We start from the raw sequence: 16,754 nt of genomic DNA, 5'->3' as shown, positions 1-16,754 counted from the left end.
TTAAATTTGAGCAGCAAATGAATGCTGTTGTTAAGAATAGTTTCTTCCATCTTAGATCAATATCTAAATTGAAATCTATTCTTACTTTAAATGATATGGAGAAAGTTGTTCATGCCTTTGTGTCTGCACGTTTGGATTATTGTAATGTATTGTATCTCGGTGTGAGTCAGGCTTCTTTCTCCCGTTTGCAGCTCGTTCAGAACTCAGCTGCCAGACTTTTAACGGGTACTAAGAAGAGAACACATTACTCCGGTTTTAATTAAACTACATTGGTTACCCATACGTTACAGAATTCAATACAAAACGCTGTTGTACGTTTTTAAATCTCAGATCAGATCAGTTACTTCTTGTAGTTCCATGAACGTGTTTAAAATGTAAAGGCGATCGCGCATTTTCTGTTGCAGCTCCTAGGCTTTGGAATGACCTTACTCTGTCTGTTAAAACTTGTCCTTCATTGAGTGTTTTTCAGAGTGCACTTAAAACTTATTTGTTTTCTTTAGCTTTTGACAATGCTTTGTAAGTGTGTATGTCATATGTCTGTTTTTGTTTTTATGTTTCTCTTTTATACTTTCTGTACAGCACTTTGGTTCCATTTGTGGTGTTGAAAGTGCTTTATGAATAAAGTTGAGTTGAGTTGAGTTAAGTTGAGTAAATGCTGTTGCCAGGTGTAAGGCTTCTATTCTGTGTGAATTCATGTGTGCCTGTTTAAGTTTCCTTTTTGAGTGAAACTACATCTACACTTTGTTGGCATGAGTAAGACTTTTCTCTATGTCCAAGTGTTAAAGCTTCCTTTATGACTGAAACTTTTTCCACACTGCTGGCAAGTGAAGGAAGTCTCTCCAGTGTGTATTCTTATCTGGACTTCAAAGTTCCAATGTTGAGCAAAACTTTTTCCACACTGTTTGCAGGTGTAAGGCTTTTCTCCAGTGTGAATTCTCATGTGGTGGCTAAAGTTTCCTTGATGACGGAAATGTTTCCACATGGCTGGCAGGTGAAGGGACTCTCTCCATTGTGTATTCTCATGTGGACTTTAAGGTTTGCATGCTGAGCATAACGTTTTCCACAGTGTTAGCAGGTGTATGGCTTTTCTCTAGTGTGAATTTTTATATGCCTATCGAGACTTCCTTTATAAGTGAAACTTTTTCCACAGTGTTGGCAACTGAAAGGGGTCTCCCCAATGTGAATTCTCATGTGGTGGCTAAGGGTTCCTTGATGACGGAAACTTTTTCCACACTGTTGGCAGGTGTAAGGCTTTTCTCCTGTGTGAATTCTCATGTGGTGGCTAAGGTTTCCTTGATGACAGAAACGTTTTCCACACTGTTGGCAGGTGTAAGGCTTTTCTCCAGTGTGAACTTTTATATGCCTGTCAAGACATCCTTTATAAGTGAAACTTTTTCCACAGTGTTGGCAACTGAAAGGGGTCTCCCCAATGTGAATTTTCATGTGGTGGCTAAGGCTTCCTTGATGACGGTAACTTTTTCCACACAGTTGGCAGGTGTAAGGCTTCTCTCCTGTGTGAATTCTCAAGTGGTGGCTAAGGTTTCCTTGCTGACAGAAACTTTTTCCACACTGTTGGCAGGTGTAAGGCTTCTCTCCTGTGTGAATTCTCATGTGGTGGCTAAGGTTTACTTGATAACTGAAACTTTTTCCACATTGTTGGCAGGTGTAAGGCTTTTCTCCAGTGTGAACTTTAATATGCCTATCAAGACTTACTTTATAAGTGAAACGTTTTCCACATTGTTGGCAGGTGTATGGCTTTTCTCCAGTGTGAATTTTTATATGCCTGTAAAGACTTACTTTAAAAGTGAAACTTTTTCCACATTGTTGGCATCTGAAAGGGGTTTCTTTAATGTGGCCTTTAAGGTTTCCTTGTTGATTATTACTCTTTCCAGACCGAAGGCAAGTGAAATCACTTCTAGTTTTTCCAGTCTTTTGAGCTTTTTTTCGTGTGGAAATCTTTCCAGCATGTGAACACCTAAAATATTTGTTTCCAGCTGTGAAATCATGCAGATTCTCGTATTGATCTTTCTCTTCAATGTCATTGAGTACTTCTTTCTCTTTTTTCAACACCAGGTCTAAGGTAAAAAACAAACAAAAGTTATCCCCAGTTTAATGCCACAATACAACAAACATCAAAACATTTAGGTAATGCATAAAAATCAACAACGTGTAGAGTATGCTTGATCCTGCACCAGAGGTGTCCAAACCTGCTCTGAAGGACCACTGTCCTACTTGACCCAATAAACCTGCCAGGAATTCTCAACTCAGGCCCTTGAAACCCCCTTTCCTTCAGAGTTTAGCTCTAACCCTAATCAAACACACCTGAACATGCTAATCAAGGTCTTCTGTATTATTTGAAAGCTGAAGGTAGAAAGCTCTATTTGAAAGCTTGAGTTTGCCGAAAAGTGGACATTGAGGGCTAGAGTTGAAACATGCTGCTCTTTCTTTAGGCAGCCCTCTACATTGTGAGTAAATTATTCGCATATGCAACTAAAACATAACTCTGGGTGACTAAATGATGTCTTATATTAACTAGGGCTGTCGCGATATACCGGTATTGATGATAACCGTGATATTCAAATAAACAATTATCGATATCTTGTTAATTTATTGTATGAGGATATACCAGTATTAGTTATAACCGCAATATTTAAAATGAACAATTCTCTAATGCTGTGTTCACACCAAACGCGAACAGAGCGTCTGGCGCGAATGATTTCAATGTTAAGTCAATGCAAAGGCGCGTTTACGCGCGTCTGGAGGTCTCGCTGCGCAAAGGCGCGTTTACGCACGTCTGGAGGTCTCCCGACGCGAATGAGGCATTTAGCGCTGCGCGGAAGACACGAATTCGCCTCATTCGCGCGTCTAGTTCGCGTGAATGACGCGAATTAAACGTTTCGCGCGAATGGTGCTTTTGTGCATTTAAGCGTTTGACGCGAATTCGCGTCTGCCGCCAGAGTTGAAAAATGTGAACTTTGGCGTCAATTCGCACCGCGTTAACCAATCAGGAGCCTGCTAGGAGTCACTCATTCAATAGTATGTTCAGGAATACCCTTCTCCACTCATTCAACATGGAGGAACGACTGATGTTGTCAGTGAGCAGTCTACCAGAGCTATATTACAAAAGTTCATTTTTCTATAGAGACAGGAATAAAAAGGACCTATATATATATATATATATATATATATATATATATATATATATATATATATATATATATATATAACATATTAATAGATTAATTGAATAAAGGCCAAAGATAAGAAACGTTTCGTTTTACCCCAAACGAATTATATTTTAACTTGAACCACTAAAGAGACATCAGAGCCAGCAGCAAATGTCAGAGGGTCTAGCCGAGTTGAGGCTGCTCTCGGCGGATACTTGAGCTCTGAGCTCCCGCTGATCGCATGGAGCTCATCTCCGAAATCGGCGAAACACATTTAAAAAAAAAAAAAAATAGAATCATGATTTGTAGTTCTACCCCCTTTCCCAGGTCGTAAAACTTTAAGACCTAACAAACAGGACAGGAAAGCTAACTCTTAGAAGAGAGAATAGTACCCTTTTATTTTCTCAATGTATTCCAAATGTATTAAGTATTGCTTTTTGGTGCATTAGATGTTTTCCATAATCAAAAATTGGAGTATCCACAATTTTATCGTGTGTTAATCTTTAAATGTGTGTAATTCTGCATATGAATGTAACGTCGTGTTTCTATCAGTTATATACATACTGTTTGGTGTTTTGGAATTGTCATGTTGTGACACAACTATCCACCTGTATGAAAGGTGTGTAAAATGTATTAATCTGGAATCACGAACTGGCTGGAATATCACTACTGAAACGTTATAAGACAGAACTTATTAGAGTGGGCGTCTCCCCAGAGACAAAGGAACTTTTCCCGCTTCAGATCTTTGGACATTCATTGGTTGTTCGTGCGAACAGAGGCGTGAACCAAGTCCCTCTATAAAAGGACTAACACGAAAAGTTCGAAAAAAGCACTTCATCTGAGACAACAGCCACTCCCATGGTTCCTCCGGGAGCTTTTATTTCTTTCCTTTTCGTTTCTTTTCTTTACTAAGTTTTACTCTCATATTCGCCTCCCTACGAGAAAGAACTCTGAATCACTTCTTTGAACCTTCAAAACTTCGCGCGAGTCCGCTCGCCCCGGAAGACACGTGAGAACACGCCCAGAGCGACGCACGCTGCACGCACGCTCGTCTTTCGCATACACAAAGAGAACCATGCAAGTATCATTCTCTATGGGGATTTAAATGCTGCTTAAAGTTTGTCTATGATTTGATTCATTGTTGTCTTTCAAGGGTTACTGTCTGTGAGTTTGCATAACTGAGCGCGTGATTCTGTGATCACGCCTATTCTCTCATTCATCCTCTCTCACTCATTCTCTCTCTCTCTCTCTCTCTCTCTCTCTCTCCCTCTCCCCCGTTATGTCTTGTACAAAGTTTACTGTCTATATTGTCGTACGCGTATTTACTCTGTATAAATCGTAGTTTGATGTATTATTAGTTCAATTATTAAATTCCATATACTCCAGATTGTCTGTCTAAGTTGCTCATTTGTAACTTTTAAGTAATCTAAATTTTATAAGGACAGGAGAATGGTTTCATGGCCAGAAGCTATTTGTCCTGGAATTATAAGAAGAGATAGCGTTACTGAGAGTTAATAAGTTAATCTTACGGCCGTTTGCTGGACGAACCACGTTTGATTTACATTAATTTACAGTAAGAGATATCACAATAATTGATATGAAGAATAGAATATTGAAATATAAATGAGTAAATTACAGGGCCTTGTGATGAGTTATTAATATTTACAATTGACCTATTTTTCATCTTCAATAACCTTAATGCAACTGTAATATGATATACATATATTAATCATATTCCTGATTAATTATTCAAATTTCCTATATATCATTTGAGTTAATTATTATGTACAACCCAGTGCGGCTACACAGTTGATATCAAGCATCCATGTCACAGCTGCTGTTTCACTTTCGAACAAGCTACGTTCCTTCTCCTAACCCTAACCCTTCCTTCTCAGGTTATTGCTTTTTGTGTTTTTTTGTTCCTGTCATTTCAGCGACTAATGTTTTATAACAAGGTACATTCTGACACTGGATTTGCACATCGTTTGATACTGAAAGATGGGGCAGTCCCAGTGATAAAAGATCCCCGTCATGACTAGGAACTGTAAACTGCATAAAAGTGGGGTAAGCGATTTTTCAAAAACGCTTTAGAAAACTGATTAGGGCCGAGTAGCAAAACAAACTTGTAGCCAATCAGCAGTAAGGGGCGTGCATTAGCCGAGCCGAGCTACTGAAAGATAGAGATGGCGGATAAAAACAAAAGAGGAAAACGTCTGCGGAACAAAAGAAGGCTTAAGGCAAGAAGTAGGACCCATGTAAATATTGGATCAGCTTTCCAGCGCTGGAGAGAACTCAAGGAGCAGAAAGGCCTGCAATCGGACGCCGAGGTTGTTAACCGCATCTAGTGTAAACCAAAGATATACAGTACAGACCAAAAGTTTGGAAACATTACTATTTTTAATGTTTTTTAAAGAAGTTTCTTCTGCTCATCAAGCCTGCATTTATTTGATCAAAAATACAGAAAAAAACAGTAATATTGTGAAATATTATTACAACTTAAAATAGTTTCCTGTTTGAATATACTTAAAATAATTTATTCCTGTGATGCAAAGCTGAATTTTCATTATCATATTATAATTATCTAAATATATATATCTAATAATATATTTTCTTTATTATCACTTTTTATCAATTTAACACATCCTTGCTGAATAAAAGAATTGATTTTATTTGAAAAAAAGAAAGAAAAAGAAATTACTGACCCCAAATTACTGACCAGTAGTGTATATTGTTATTACAAAATATTTATAATTTAAAAACATAGCGTATCACATGTTCTGAAAAAATATTAAGCAGCAGAACTGTTTCCAGCTTTGATAATGAATCATCATATTAGAATGATTTCTTAAGGATCATGTGATAATGATCCTAAAAATTCAGCTTTGCATCACAGAAATAAATGATCATTTAAAGTATAAAACATTTAAAAACAATTATTTTAAATTGTAATAGTATATCACAATATTACATTTTTTTCTGTATTTTTGATCAAATAAATGCAGGCTTGATGAGCAGAAGAAATTTCTTTCAAAAACATAAAAAATAGTAATGTTTCCAAACTTTTGGTCTGTACTGTATGTGTGTGCGCATTATATATATTATATATATATATATATATATCTATGGTATGTGCATCTATCTATCTATGGTGTAGACAGCTTCACTGATTATAATGAGTTCTATAGTATTTTGTTCACAGTCTGCTCGTCACTCCACGGATGAGAGGGGCAGGGTCAGCAGAGTAGGGGTGGGAGAAAAAAAAACAAAAAAATGATGCATCGCGATTCTCTCTCCAACGATTCTGGATCCATTCTGAGAATTTCATAATCAATTCTGACCTTAGATTTTAACCAGATGCACAATGACGCTGAGTTTGCTTCAGAAACACCCGTACCCTGCTTGCTTCCAAATCCTCACACACTTACACCACTCAAACCTTCGGTAAATAATCTTTCATAAAGTTCGGAAAGGTTGAAGCGAATTACAAAAGACATTCGCGGGCTTCATTACACACATTCATTTTTCTACCCCTGAACCAAAAAACGAAAATTTAAGCTGAAATCTCGTTTTTCATTTAAAAAAAAAAAAAACGAAAAGGATCCTTTTTCTCATTGTTCTACTTTCAATATGAAATAAAATAATGAATGAACGAATGATACACGGATTAATGTTACACAAATTTGTTTAGACAACTTCTGCATTATTTATGACTTTTTCTTAATTTAATGTGTGACGTTTTAATAACAAATGACCAACATGAAGGAAGGATCTTCACAGGTTCACATGAAGGCAGCGTTAGTATTTAGGTGCGTTGGACTTGAAGCACGACTACAGACGGCGATCAATGAGAGTCTGGGACGGATTAATGCACGGGCTACTGGCCGTTTGCCCAGGGCACTAGAACAGCAGGGGGCCCTGGCAAACCTACCGTAGGATTTTTTTGTTTTTCATATAATTATTTTATTTTAATTTAATTCAATAAAATGGCATTGAATACTGTGAAGTATTGTGATTATTTTTGCAATTGAAGTATTAATTGTGGTTTAAAAAAAAAAGTTTTAAAGCATTGCTGCGCTGTTGAGAGGGACATCTAGAGGAGAGTAAAAATCAGTGTGTAATATAAAGAAGTCACGCGTAGAAGACAGTTAGTCAAAATGAGTTTAAAACAACCAAGTGGATCAACGAAAAGAAAATTAAAAAAACGCAAAGAAGCAAGAGAGGCTCAGTTCTGTCAGGAATCAGACCTCTGTGGCTGTCTCTGATGGCCACCGGAGTATTAACATTCACCCCGGACTCCATTTCCCATAATCCCATACTGGACTGATTACCGGCACAGGTGTTGCTCATCACTCACACACTGCCAAGTCTTGTTTTGCCCGGCTGACAGGTCTATTCTGATTCTCTGCCACCTACCCTTGTGATCTTGTTACCTGGAACTCTGATTGTTTGCTGGTTGCCCCGACTCCTGTCTGGTATTGTTTCTGTCTCTGCCTTGCCTAACACTGTTGATTGACCATTGCCTGTTGTTAACTTTGATTCACTCAAAGAGCTCCAAATGGATCCACAAGCTTCTGACCGATCATTACAAGCTCCTACAAAAGGTGCCGACAATCTCCAGCTTTTTTAAAAGCAATGCAAACACACCTGATGACATCGTTCTTTCTGCTGCTTCAAGTGGAGATGGCGCTAGCACGAGTAACCGTGATAGCAGTGATTTTGAGCCGGCCTGTGAGCAGCAGTGGGGGCCGTCACCACCGCCATCACAAAGTCTTCTTAAATCAGGAGGATAACGAACATAGTAAGAATAAAAAAAGATGATGATCCCGTTTTGGGAGACAAATAGCGACCCAGCATTGTGGGGAGATCTTAAAAGTGATTCGGTGAAAAGTATTCTAATTAACAGAGGGGCTGCCTCTTTCCATAACCGAATCTCAAAATATACATCTTCCCTAAGGGATAGTGGTCTGGGTGGTAAGACTCGCACCCTTACCAATGATTTATTACACACTCGCTTACCAAATGGCCAGATTGTTTCACGAGAGTGGCTTTTATACTCCCCATCAACAAGACAGGTTTTCTGCTTTTCATTCAAACTTTTCTCGTCCAAACGACATGCCTTTACAGATGGATTTAGTGACTGGAAGCTAGAGGTCGACCGATGTATTGGTTTTGCCAATTATTCGGCATTGATAGTTGACTGCTGGAACAATCGGTTATCGGCAAAAATCCATGCAGATGGTTTTCTGGGTTGGGTCTGTTGCTGGAGCGGCTAAGAAGGGTCTGTTTTCATTATACAGTGCAAGAGCGGCCTCTAGAGATTGAAATCACTGACAGCACCTGCTATTTGTTTAGACACATGACGCTTCACACTAAACAGAGCGATAAACTTCAGACCCCGATTTAAATGCAGCTGACAGAAAATCCTGCTGCGCCACAGTGCGCCATTCACATAGTTTTCCAATAAATTACATTATATTCACCCCGAATCATTGTTAATATACATATTGAATTGTATATTGACCATTTTCATCGTTTGTCTTTCTGTGGCTCTAATAAAGTCTGTATGTTTAATTTAGAGCTATAATATATGTTATTATAGCTATCTTATGTGCCCTCCAGAAGTTTGCGCTCTGCAAGTGAACGATGCTTGTGGTGCCATCCCAAAGAAGTTCACAATCACTCTCACGGATCTTCTCCTGGACTGTGCCCAGCTGCTGGAATCACCTCCCAATCTCAATTCGTACAGCTGAGTCTTTACTCGTCTTCAAGAAACAGCTAAAGACTCATCTTTTTTGCCTGCACTTAACCAACTAACACTAGCACTTTTCCTTCTTTTCTTGTCTTTCATATAAAAAAAAAAAAACCTGGCTATGTGTTCTGTGCTAGACTAACTGAGACTTGTCATGGCACTTGTATACTGTTGATGTTCTCTTGTTGACCTGACTGCTTCTATTGTTCTCATTTGTAAGTCGCTTTGGATAAAAGCATCTGTTAAATTATTAAATGTAAATGTAATATACATCGCTCTTTCCGTTTGCTACGTTTTTTTAAACACTGAACTTCAAACTTATCTATGCCTCATTGTTCATTCTTGAAGTAAATTTGTGTCTGTATGGTGATTAAATGAACTGTTTTAGACCGCTGCTGGAGTTGAACGCGACGCGTCCAGTGTGTGATACCGGTGAGTTCTCCTAGACTCAGCACTGCTCTTTTATTTTGATTAGATAATCATTAAGTGTTCAAAAATAGAAGCAGTTAAAGTGTGAGTATAGATTGTGCTGTAAACACATGAACAACATCTCCAGAAGTGCTCTGAGAGAGCTTTCATGAGTTTCTGACCATTTGATTGGAGTAAAGCTAGCCTCATATCACAATACACAGAACTGTAAAGGTATTCACGGCAACCCGTCAAAATAAAAGTCTGGTCTATTTTTCACTAGAATGTACATAGCCTACTACTACTACTACTAAAATGAAACAAACATTATTTTTTAAGGAATAATCACACAACATTTCTTCCATGTTTTAATTTTAATAGTAAATCCCTTTTGTTTGACAAAAAAAGTTTACTTAATTTTCAGTAATTAAAAGATAAATGAAATTAATGTTTCATGCCTTGATTTGATAACCAGCAAATGTTAAATACACAACACTGATTTTTTTGAGAGGGAAAAAATCATAAAGCTTCTTTAAGAAAAAAAAACAATTATCAATTAAGTTGTTTTATTCATTCATATAATTAGACATGTTAAAAATATAAATATGGTGAGAAAAAAATAAAACATTTCATAGGGCCCTGAACGTATTTTTTGTTAAACCTTTATTAAATTGATGTGAAAATGTATTCGTTTAATGGTTTTAATTAATTAGACTTGCTTTTTGATTAATAAACTTTAACTATTAAAACGGAGTGGAGAAAAATTAAAACGGAAAAAAACTGAATCCAGAAAATAAATCAAACAGAAATAACAGAATTTGGAAAAAAATAAAATTGATTTTGTGGTAATTTCAACATTTACTATTACTACTACTAGTAGTATGATTCAGTACTGTTTTTTTTTTAAATAAAGCACTATTTTAGTTTTTGTTCAGTATCCATTTTAAAAACTATCAGTTAATTAATCGGTATCGGCCAGTGTGGTTCGACCTAGCTATCGGTATCGGCAAAATCCACTATCGGTCGACCTCTACTGGAAGCACCCAGCACTGGTAATATGTCTTGTATGCTAGCCCTATTGCATAGATCTAAAAACACTCACTAGCTGGAGAGAAGGAATACTGGATACAGGTATTGAAGCATGTTGTGGCAGCGCTAACATGTTTAGCCGAAAGAGGACTGGCATTCAGGGGGGGATTTTAGAGCCAATTTCTCAGTTTGACCCATTTCTATTAGAGCGTATTAAAACACGCAGCCAGAAAGGACAGGGAAGCATATCTTACATGTCATCAAGTATATGTGAGGAGTTTATTGACATAATGGGAGAAAAAACAAAACAAGTAATCGCTAATGAATTATAAAGGATGCCAAATATTTTTCAGTCATCATTGTTTCAACGCCAGATTTGTCCCACACAGACCAGTTAACGTTCATTTTCCGATTTGTCAATGAGAAATGGAATGTGATGGAACGATTCATAGGTTTCCAGCCCATTTCAGGTCACACGGGTGAGAGTTTGTGTGATTGCATCATTAAAATGGTAAATAAATTGTAGAGGCCAATCGTATGATAACGCGAGTAATATGTCTGGCAGGCACAATGGACTGCAGGCTCACTTAAAACAGAGAAATCCGCTGATCCATTACATACCTTGTGCTGCTCACTCATTGAATTTAGCAGGTGTAAACAGTGTACACAGCAGCCCAGAGGTCATACAGTAGGCTACTTTAGTTTGTTACAGTCATTGTATTCATTTTGTTCTGCCTCTACTCGCCGATGGGGAACAGTATTTGCAAAGACAAACTTAACACTTAAACATTTGTCTGATACTCGGTCGAGCTCTAGGGCAAGATTCAGCCAAATCTCTTTGGAAAAATGACTGTAGTATAAGAGAGGCCTTAAACAGTATAGCTGAAGATGAGAGAGAAAAAAGGGAAACACACAACGAAGCATCGGGACTACGGGCAATGATGGACAAACTAGAAACTGAATTTATGCTGCAGTTCTGGAATACTATACTTGAACGATTCCACACGACGAGTGTACGTCCGCAAAAAAGTGATATGGCCCTTCTGACAGCAGTTCGACTGCCTGAATCATTGCATGAGTTTTTATCAGCTCAGCGCAAGCTATCTGAACACTTTGAGAGGAGCGCTTTAAGTGTGCCTGGTGTATGCCAGTCTTATAAGCATGAGGTACACCTAAACAAGAAAAGAAAAACTTTTGCTGACGAGACCACAGATGGTGATGTGGGTCTTAGTGGAAGCCACATATTTAATGTTACCAATGACAATCCTGTCAGTTGCCTTGATCACAGACTGGATGCCTATGAACGCATCAATAGTCTCTTTGGTGTCAGACGCAGAATACGACAGCAACATTACTACAGGAGCCCATAACCTTTCTTCTGCTGACCCCCATGACTTGAACAGTCTTGCTGATGAGATGATTCAGTTCAGATCTTTCATTTCAATGGAGCCGGACAGATCACCATCAAAGATGCTGAAAACTAGTGTTGTCACAGTACCAAAATTTCAGTATTCGGTACCGATACCAGTGAAAATCCACGGTTCTCGGTACCAATATCGGTACCGAAGCAAACCACAAAAATATGCTAATTAAAAAAAAAAAAACTTTTTATCACTAAAAATAAAACCAATGCCATTCTTTATACTTATTTACAATTGTGTTTAAAGATTTTCTACAAGTAATATAATTATGAAAAACAGTAAACAAGTTTCACCCAAACTTAATTTGTCTTTTAATTTATGAAATTTAAACACATTTTATTTTTTGTTAAATAAAGGGGATTTGCTATTAAAATTAAAACATGGAAGAATATTGTGTGATTAATTTTTAATTAACAGTAGTAGCAGTATCACATACATTTTACAAATAATATTTCTGGCACAATGCCTTTATGTAAAAATGAATTTGTAATGAATGCATATTTGTCATTTTATCTGAACTTAAGACTGGTGGTGATGCTTAAGATATTTTTGTTCATTGAGGGTTTCTGTAAAAAAAAAATTGTAATAGATCATAATTATTATTAAAAGATAATACTACTACTAATTCTACTACCATACTAACAATATACAATGCACTATGGATTGATGAGCTACGTGAATATTAATCACGTTGTCTGCGTTCGGTCGAACTGATTTGCTGAAATCAAAACAGGGACGGTAAAAGATGAGCGCCAGCCAATGAAATTGACATTTGCGTATTAGCTCCGCCCACTACCTGAGAAACCGTCATATCTTCTGCTTGTTCGAAAATATGAATAATTCTAAATGAACTCCATTATTTTGACCGGAGAAGACAACTAAGAATATAGTTTACATGTCGATTCAGCGTGGTAAGACTCTTCTCTTTGCATGTGTGAGAAATAAAGCAGCAAAGCGACGGCGAGTCGTGCTCCTTCACACAGAGTTTACAGTTCGGCAAATACCATAGACAGTAAAAGAGGCAAATACAGGTGTACTGTGCGTCCATTGAGATGAATCGAAAAGTACAGATCGCTTGATGGAGAGAGAACTCTGAAGCGCTCAGTCAGTGTTCAGCGAGTGAAAATATATCTGCGCCAATCTTATAATAGCCTCGAACACACACACACACACTGGCGAGTAAAATCTAAGAATTTATTTTATATTCATCTACAGCGATATCGTTGACTTGATTGCAAATAAATGCACAGACACTATTTAACTGAACAGAGATGACATAACTGAATTCAATGATGAACTGCCTTTAACTATCATTTTTGCATTATTGACACTGTTTTCCTAATCAATGTTGTTCAGTTGCTTTGACGCAATGTATTTTGTTTAAAGCGCTATATAAATAAAGGTGACATTGACATTGACATTAGCCAATGGCTAACAATAGACATAATTTACTCGCCCTGAGTAAAATTTATTCACATATGCGAGTGATTTACTCGCAATGTAGAGGCTGTTTGACGGTTTTCCGTGAATACCTTTAAATTGACACTGGGTTTACTTAAATGAAACGGTAAAATGCTTGTGAAGTGACTCAGAACAGTTCTGGTGATGTTGTATGTCCTCATTATTGCAAGCGTCATGCGCTTCAGTCTATGTAGTAAACAAACCATTCATTCACACAGAGACATGATTATGCAACTTTTGCGGCTTAACATTTACAGATACTGGTCCATATGGAGATTTGATTTGATTAATTTATGCTAACTTTGACAAATTCCGTGACTGTCCATATTAAAATGTAAGTTTCATTTTCATGACTGGATTTTGAGATTCCGTCCGCGTTTTCTGCTTCGCTGAAATCATAGCGCTGAACCGGGTTTGAACGGGACCTCGGTACTACCGGTACTTACAGAAACCTGGTACCGTCACATTTAAATTTTTTTAGTACCGACTTGGTACCGAAGTACCGGGTCTTTTGACAACACTACTGAAAACAATTATAGATTATGGACTGCCGTCGGTTTTCCCCAATGTGTGTGTTGCCCTTAAGCTATTTCTCACCCTGCCAGTCAGCAACTGTTAAGGAGAACGTTCATTTGCTCTCATGGCAAGAGAAAAAAAATGAACTTAGAAGCAAAATGTGTCAAAGACGTCTCAACTGTTTGTCTTTAATGGACATTGAATGCGATCTTGTGAGGGAACTGGATTTTGATGATGTTGTGGTGGCGTTTTCTCGGAGGAAATCAAGAAAGACATCCCTCAGCTAAGATAAAACCAACTTTTTTATTAAGTGAACTGCTTTTGGTGATTGATATTGGTTGTTTTTGTAATGCATGGACTTTTAAATGCACGTATGTTAAATGCAGAAATATAAATGCAAATTATGCACGGACTGTTCCCCTGTAATATGATTAGGAGAGATCGGAAACTTTTTTAGATATTGATTAATACTAGTGAAATACAAATAAATCAGTTATTAAATCAGGCGCCGTCTCAAGTCGGACAACATTTCTACCCAGCATGCATTGCTTGAAGTCAGACTGCGATCGGTTTGCGCGGCGCTGCATGAAGTCGAACGCACCTTTTGTCTCGTCATGTGATCTCAACATGACGGTCCACATGCTTCGACACGCTATGCCAAATAAAACCACTTTAATTACGATGCTCATATGACATTCTTCAAAAATATCTTTCATTTCTTAGAGCTGGACATTTGAATATGGATCAAATGACTGGGATTAGTTTAGAGAATAAAAACTGACCTGTTTGTTCCTCAGGATCTTGTTTCAGACTGAACACTTCTTCAATCCTGATGTCTTCACTCTCCTCTTTAACAAACGCCATCTTTATCAGTGCGTCACGTCGATCTCAGTCGCTTCAGCAGGAGTTATTTGAACACTCAGTTCTGTTTAAGATGAGAGTAACAGAAAGAGAAATAAACCCAATCCCTGGGTGCGTCTCAAGCTCTAGTTCAGTGTTCAGTGCACTGGTGAGGGAGTCAGTCAGAGTGAGAGCTCATGGACATAAACAAGGACTATAGAATACCCAAGACATGTCACTTGTATAGTTTAGAATGGGGAAAAATGCAATGCTCAATATGGCCGCTCAATCGCAGGTAGCCCCGCCTTCTGAATGAAGGAGCCAATCGCTAATCGGTAAAGTCAGCACTACAGCTACCGTTAGAAGTGTCCCGGTTGCTATAGAAACAGTTAGCGTTCTGAGACTGCGCATGCGCACTGGCTGATCTAGCCTGAATAAGCTTTTTATAATGCTATTTCAGCAAAATAAACCACATTTATTACACAGTTGTTATCAGATTTCTTTGGTAATTTCAAATATGAAATTTAATCGCAAGTGATGCCGAGAGGCTTTTCAAAGATGGCCGCCGAGTGACATGACTTGTCTTAAAAGGACTTAAATCACCTGATTACACACTGTAATTAGGTACGCGACTACCTCCGCTGTCGCGGCTGCCATCTTGGTTCTGCTCGACGCAACTTCGGATTTCCTCAGGCGACGTGCGGTGTTGCGTAAAAAATGCTTCTGTTGTTTTGTTGATGGCAGAGTTTCCGGGTTTTCATTGATAACACCACCGGAAGAACCATATATACCTTCTCGTTTTCAGTCACCTTCTTCCCTGTTGAACTACTGGCCGTGTGAGCGCGCCGAAGTGTGTTACTCGTAAAATCGTCGTCGTTTTTGCTGAAGGTGAGTAAAAGCATTCTTGAAATTGTAATAGACATTTAGTTTAATTGCTAAACTACAAGTGAACGAAATTTCAATGAATTTGAACGACGACCACGGGAGTTTTACCACCCGCAAAATCTGCTAAATGTGAAGGAAAAAAAGAAAGAATGTGAAACAGCCATACTGTGTCATATAAGGTTAGCCATGAAATTCATCTTGTGTCAACAGTAAAGCTATAAAAGTTGTTTTGTTAGATGGAGCTATTCTTATTGCAGATAATGAAGTACAGGTAGAATATAGTTACTGAACTGAGGCTGTAAGTTAACATTACTGCAAACTTGTTATTGTCTCAATAGTACAATAGTATAAAATAAATAGAACAATAAATAAGAACATTTGTATGCTCATGAAAATAAGATATTTTGAACATTCTGTCCAGACAAGCAGGGACAGTTAAGCAGGATGTAACAGTTGTGTCTAAACTCAGTCCATCATTTTTTGGTGTAACGTTAAGTTGTAATTGTCAAACATTTGGTTTAGTGTTTAGTGACAACGACATGTAACAACTTGTGATTTGATTTCAATCTTGATTCAATATCGATTCATTTGGATAAATATCAGGTAGCCTAACAGTAGATGCATGTTAATTTTTCTGCTTTTTTAATTTGTCTTCCACTTACACATTTTTCTGGTGTATTCAGCAAAAATGCCAAAGGTCAAAAGAAAGAAAAGAAAATGTCCAGAGAAGCTAGAGCCAGGGAGGGGCCGGTTGTTTTTGGAGGAAAACTTCAGTCAGCTGCCATCTACACATGATCAACTAAAGAATGGACATGTGCTGTTACTTTATCATGTCGGCGACAAGTCTCCAGCCGAAACTGTGAAAGCTATCCAAGAAATGCTCCACTGTACACTCAGTCCCCATCACATAAGACATTTGGCAAAGAGAGTGCAGAAATAGGAGCACCACCTCACTCGTCAGTCAGACATGGACAGTTACACAAAGGTAAGCATGACCCCATATACTATTTCTTCTTCAATAACTGTAGCTGTATGTAACTGTTAATTGCCTGAAGTCTCTAATAATATTAATCATATAAATTGAGTACTATATTAAATCATACTTGCTGATGATTCTGGAATATGACCGTGTTATCATCAATGCATTAAAATAAAAATAAAATAATGGCCTCCATTTGATTTTTTTTACAGATATGCCTTGAAGATTTTGTCCCTGACATGCCTGATGTTCAAGCTGATGTAGTGATGAGGATCCCAGTCCTACCACGTCTTCCACTG

General features: G+C 37.8%; 1 protein-coding gene across 1 annotated transcript; it reads right to left on the bottom strand.

Moving 5' to 3' along the window:
* Positions 1 to 412: 412 nt before the first annotated feature.
* LOC132131618 (gastrula zinc finger protein XlCGF8.2DB-like) lies at positions 413 to 14,670 on the bottom strand. Its single transcript, XM_059543679.1, has 2 exons — positions 14,534 to 14,670; positions 413 to 2,075 (listed from the first exon to the last, which is right to left on the bottom strand). Exons 1-2 carry the CDS (start codon positions 14,613 to 14,615, stop codon positions 1,069 to 1,071), a joined length of 1,089 nt encoding a protein of 362 aa, XP_059399662.1. The 5' UTR covers positions 14,616 to 14,670; the 3' UTR covers positions 413 to 1,068.
* Positions 14,671 to 16,754: the final 2,084 nt, after the last annotated feature.

The sequence above is a fragment of the Carassius carassius genome, chromosome 48, assembly GCF_963082965.1.
Source record: "Carassius carassius chromosome 48, fCarCar2.1, whole genome shotgun sequence".
Taxonomy (NCBI): Eukaryota; Metazoa; Chordata; class Actinopteri; order Cypriniformes; family Cyprinidae; genus Carassius; species Carassius carassius.
This window is presented reverse-complemented; position numbering and strand designations above follow the sequence as displayed.

Bases quoted from the DNA above. Each gene is read 5' to 3' on its own strand.
- LOC132131618 (XM_059543679.1), bottom strand. From the start codon at position 14,615: ATGGCGTTTGTTAAAGAGGAGAGTGAAGACATCAGGATTGAAGAAGTG. The intron at 2,076-14,533 runs GTCAGTTTTTAT...TTTTTACCTTAG, and splicing joins AGATCCTGAGGAACAAACAG to ACCTGGTGTTGAAAAAAGAG.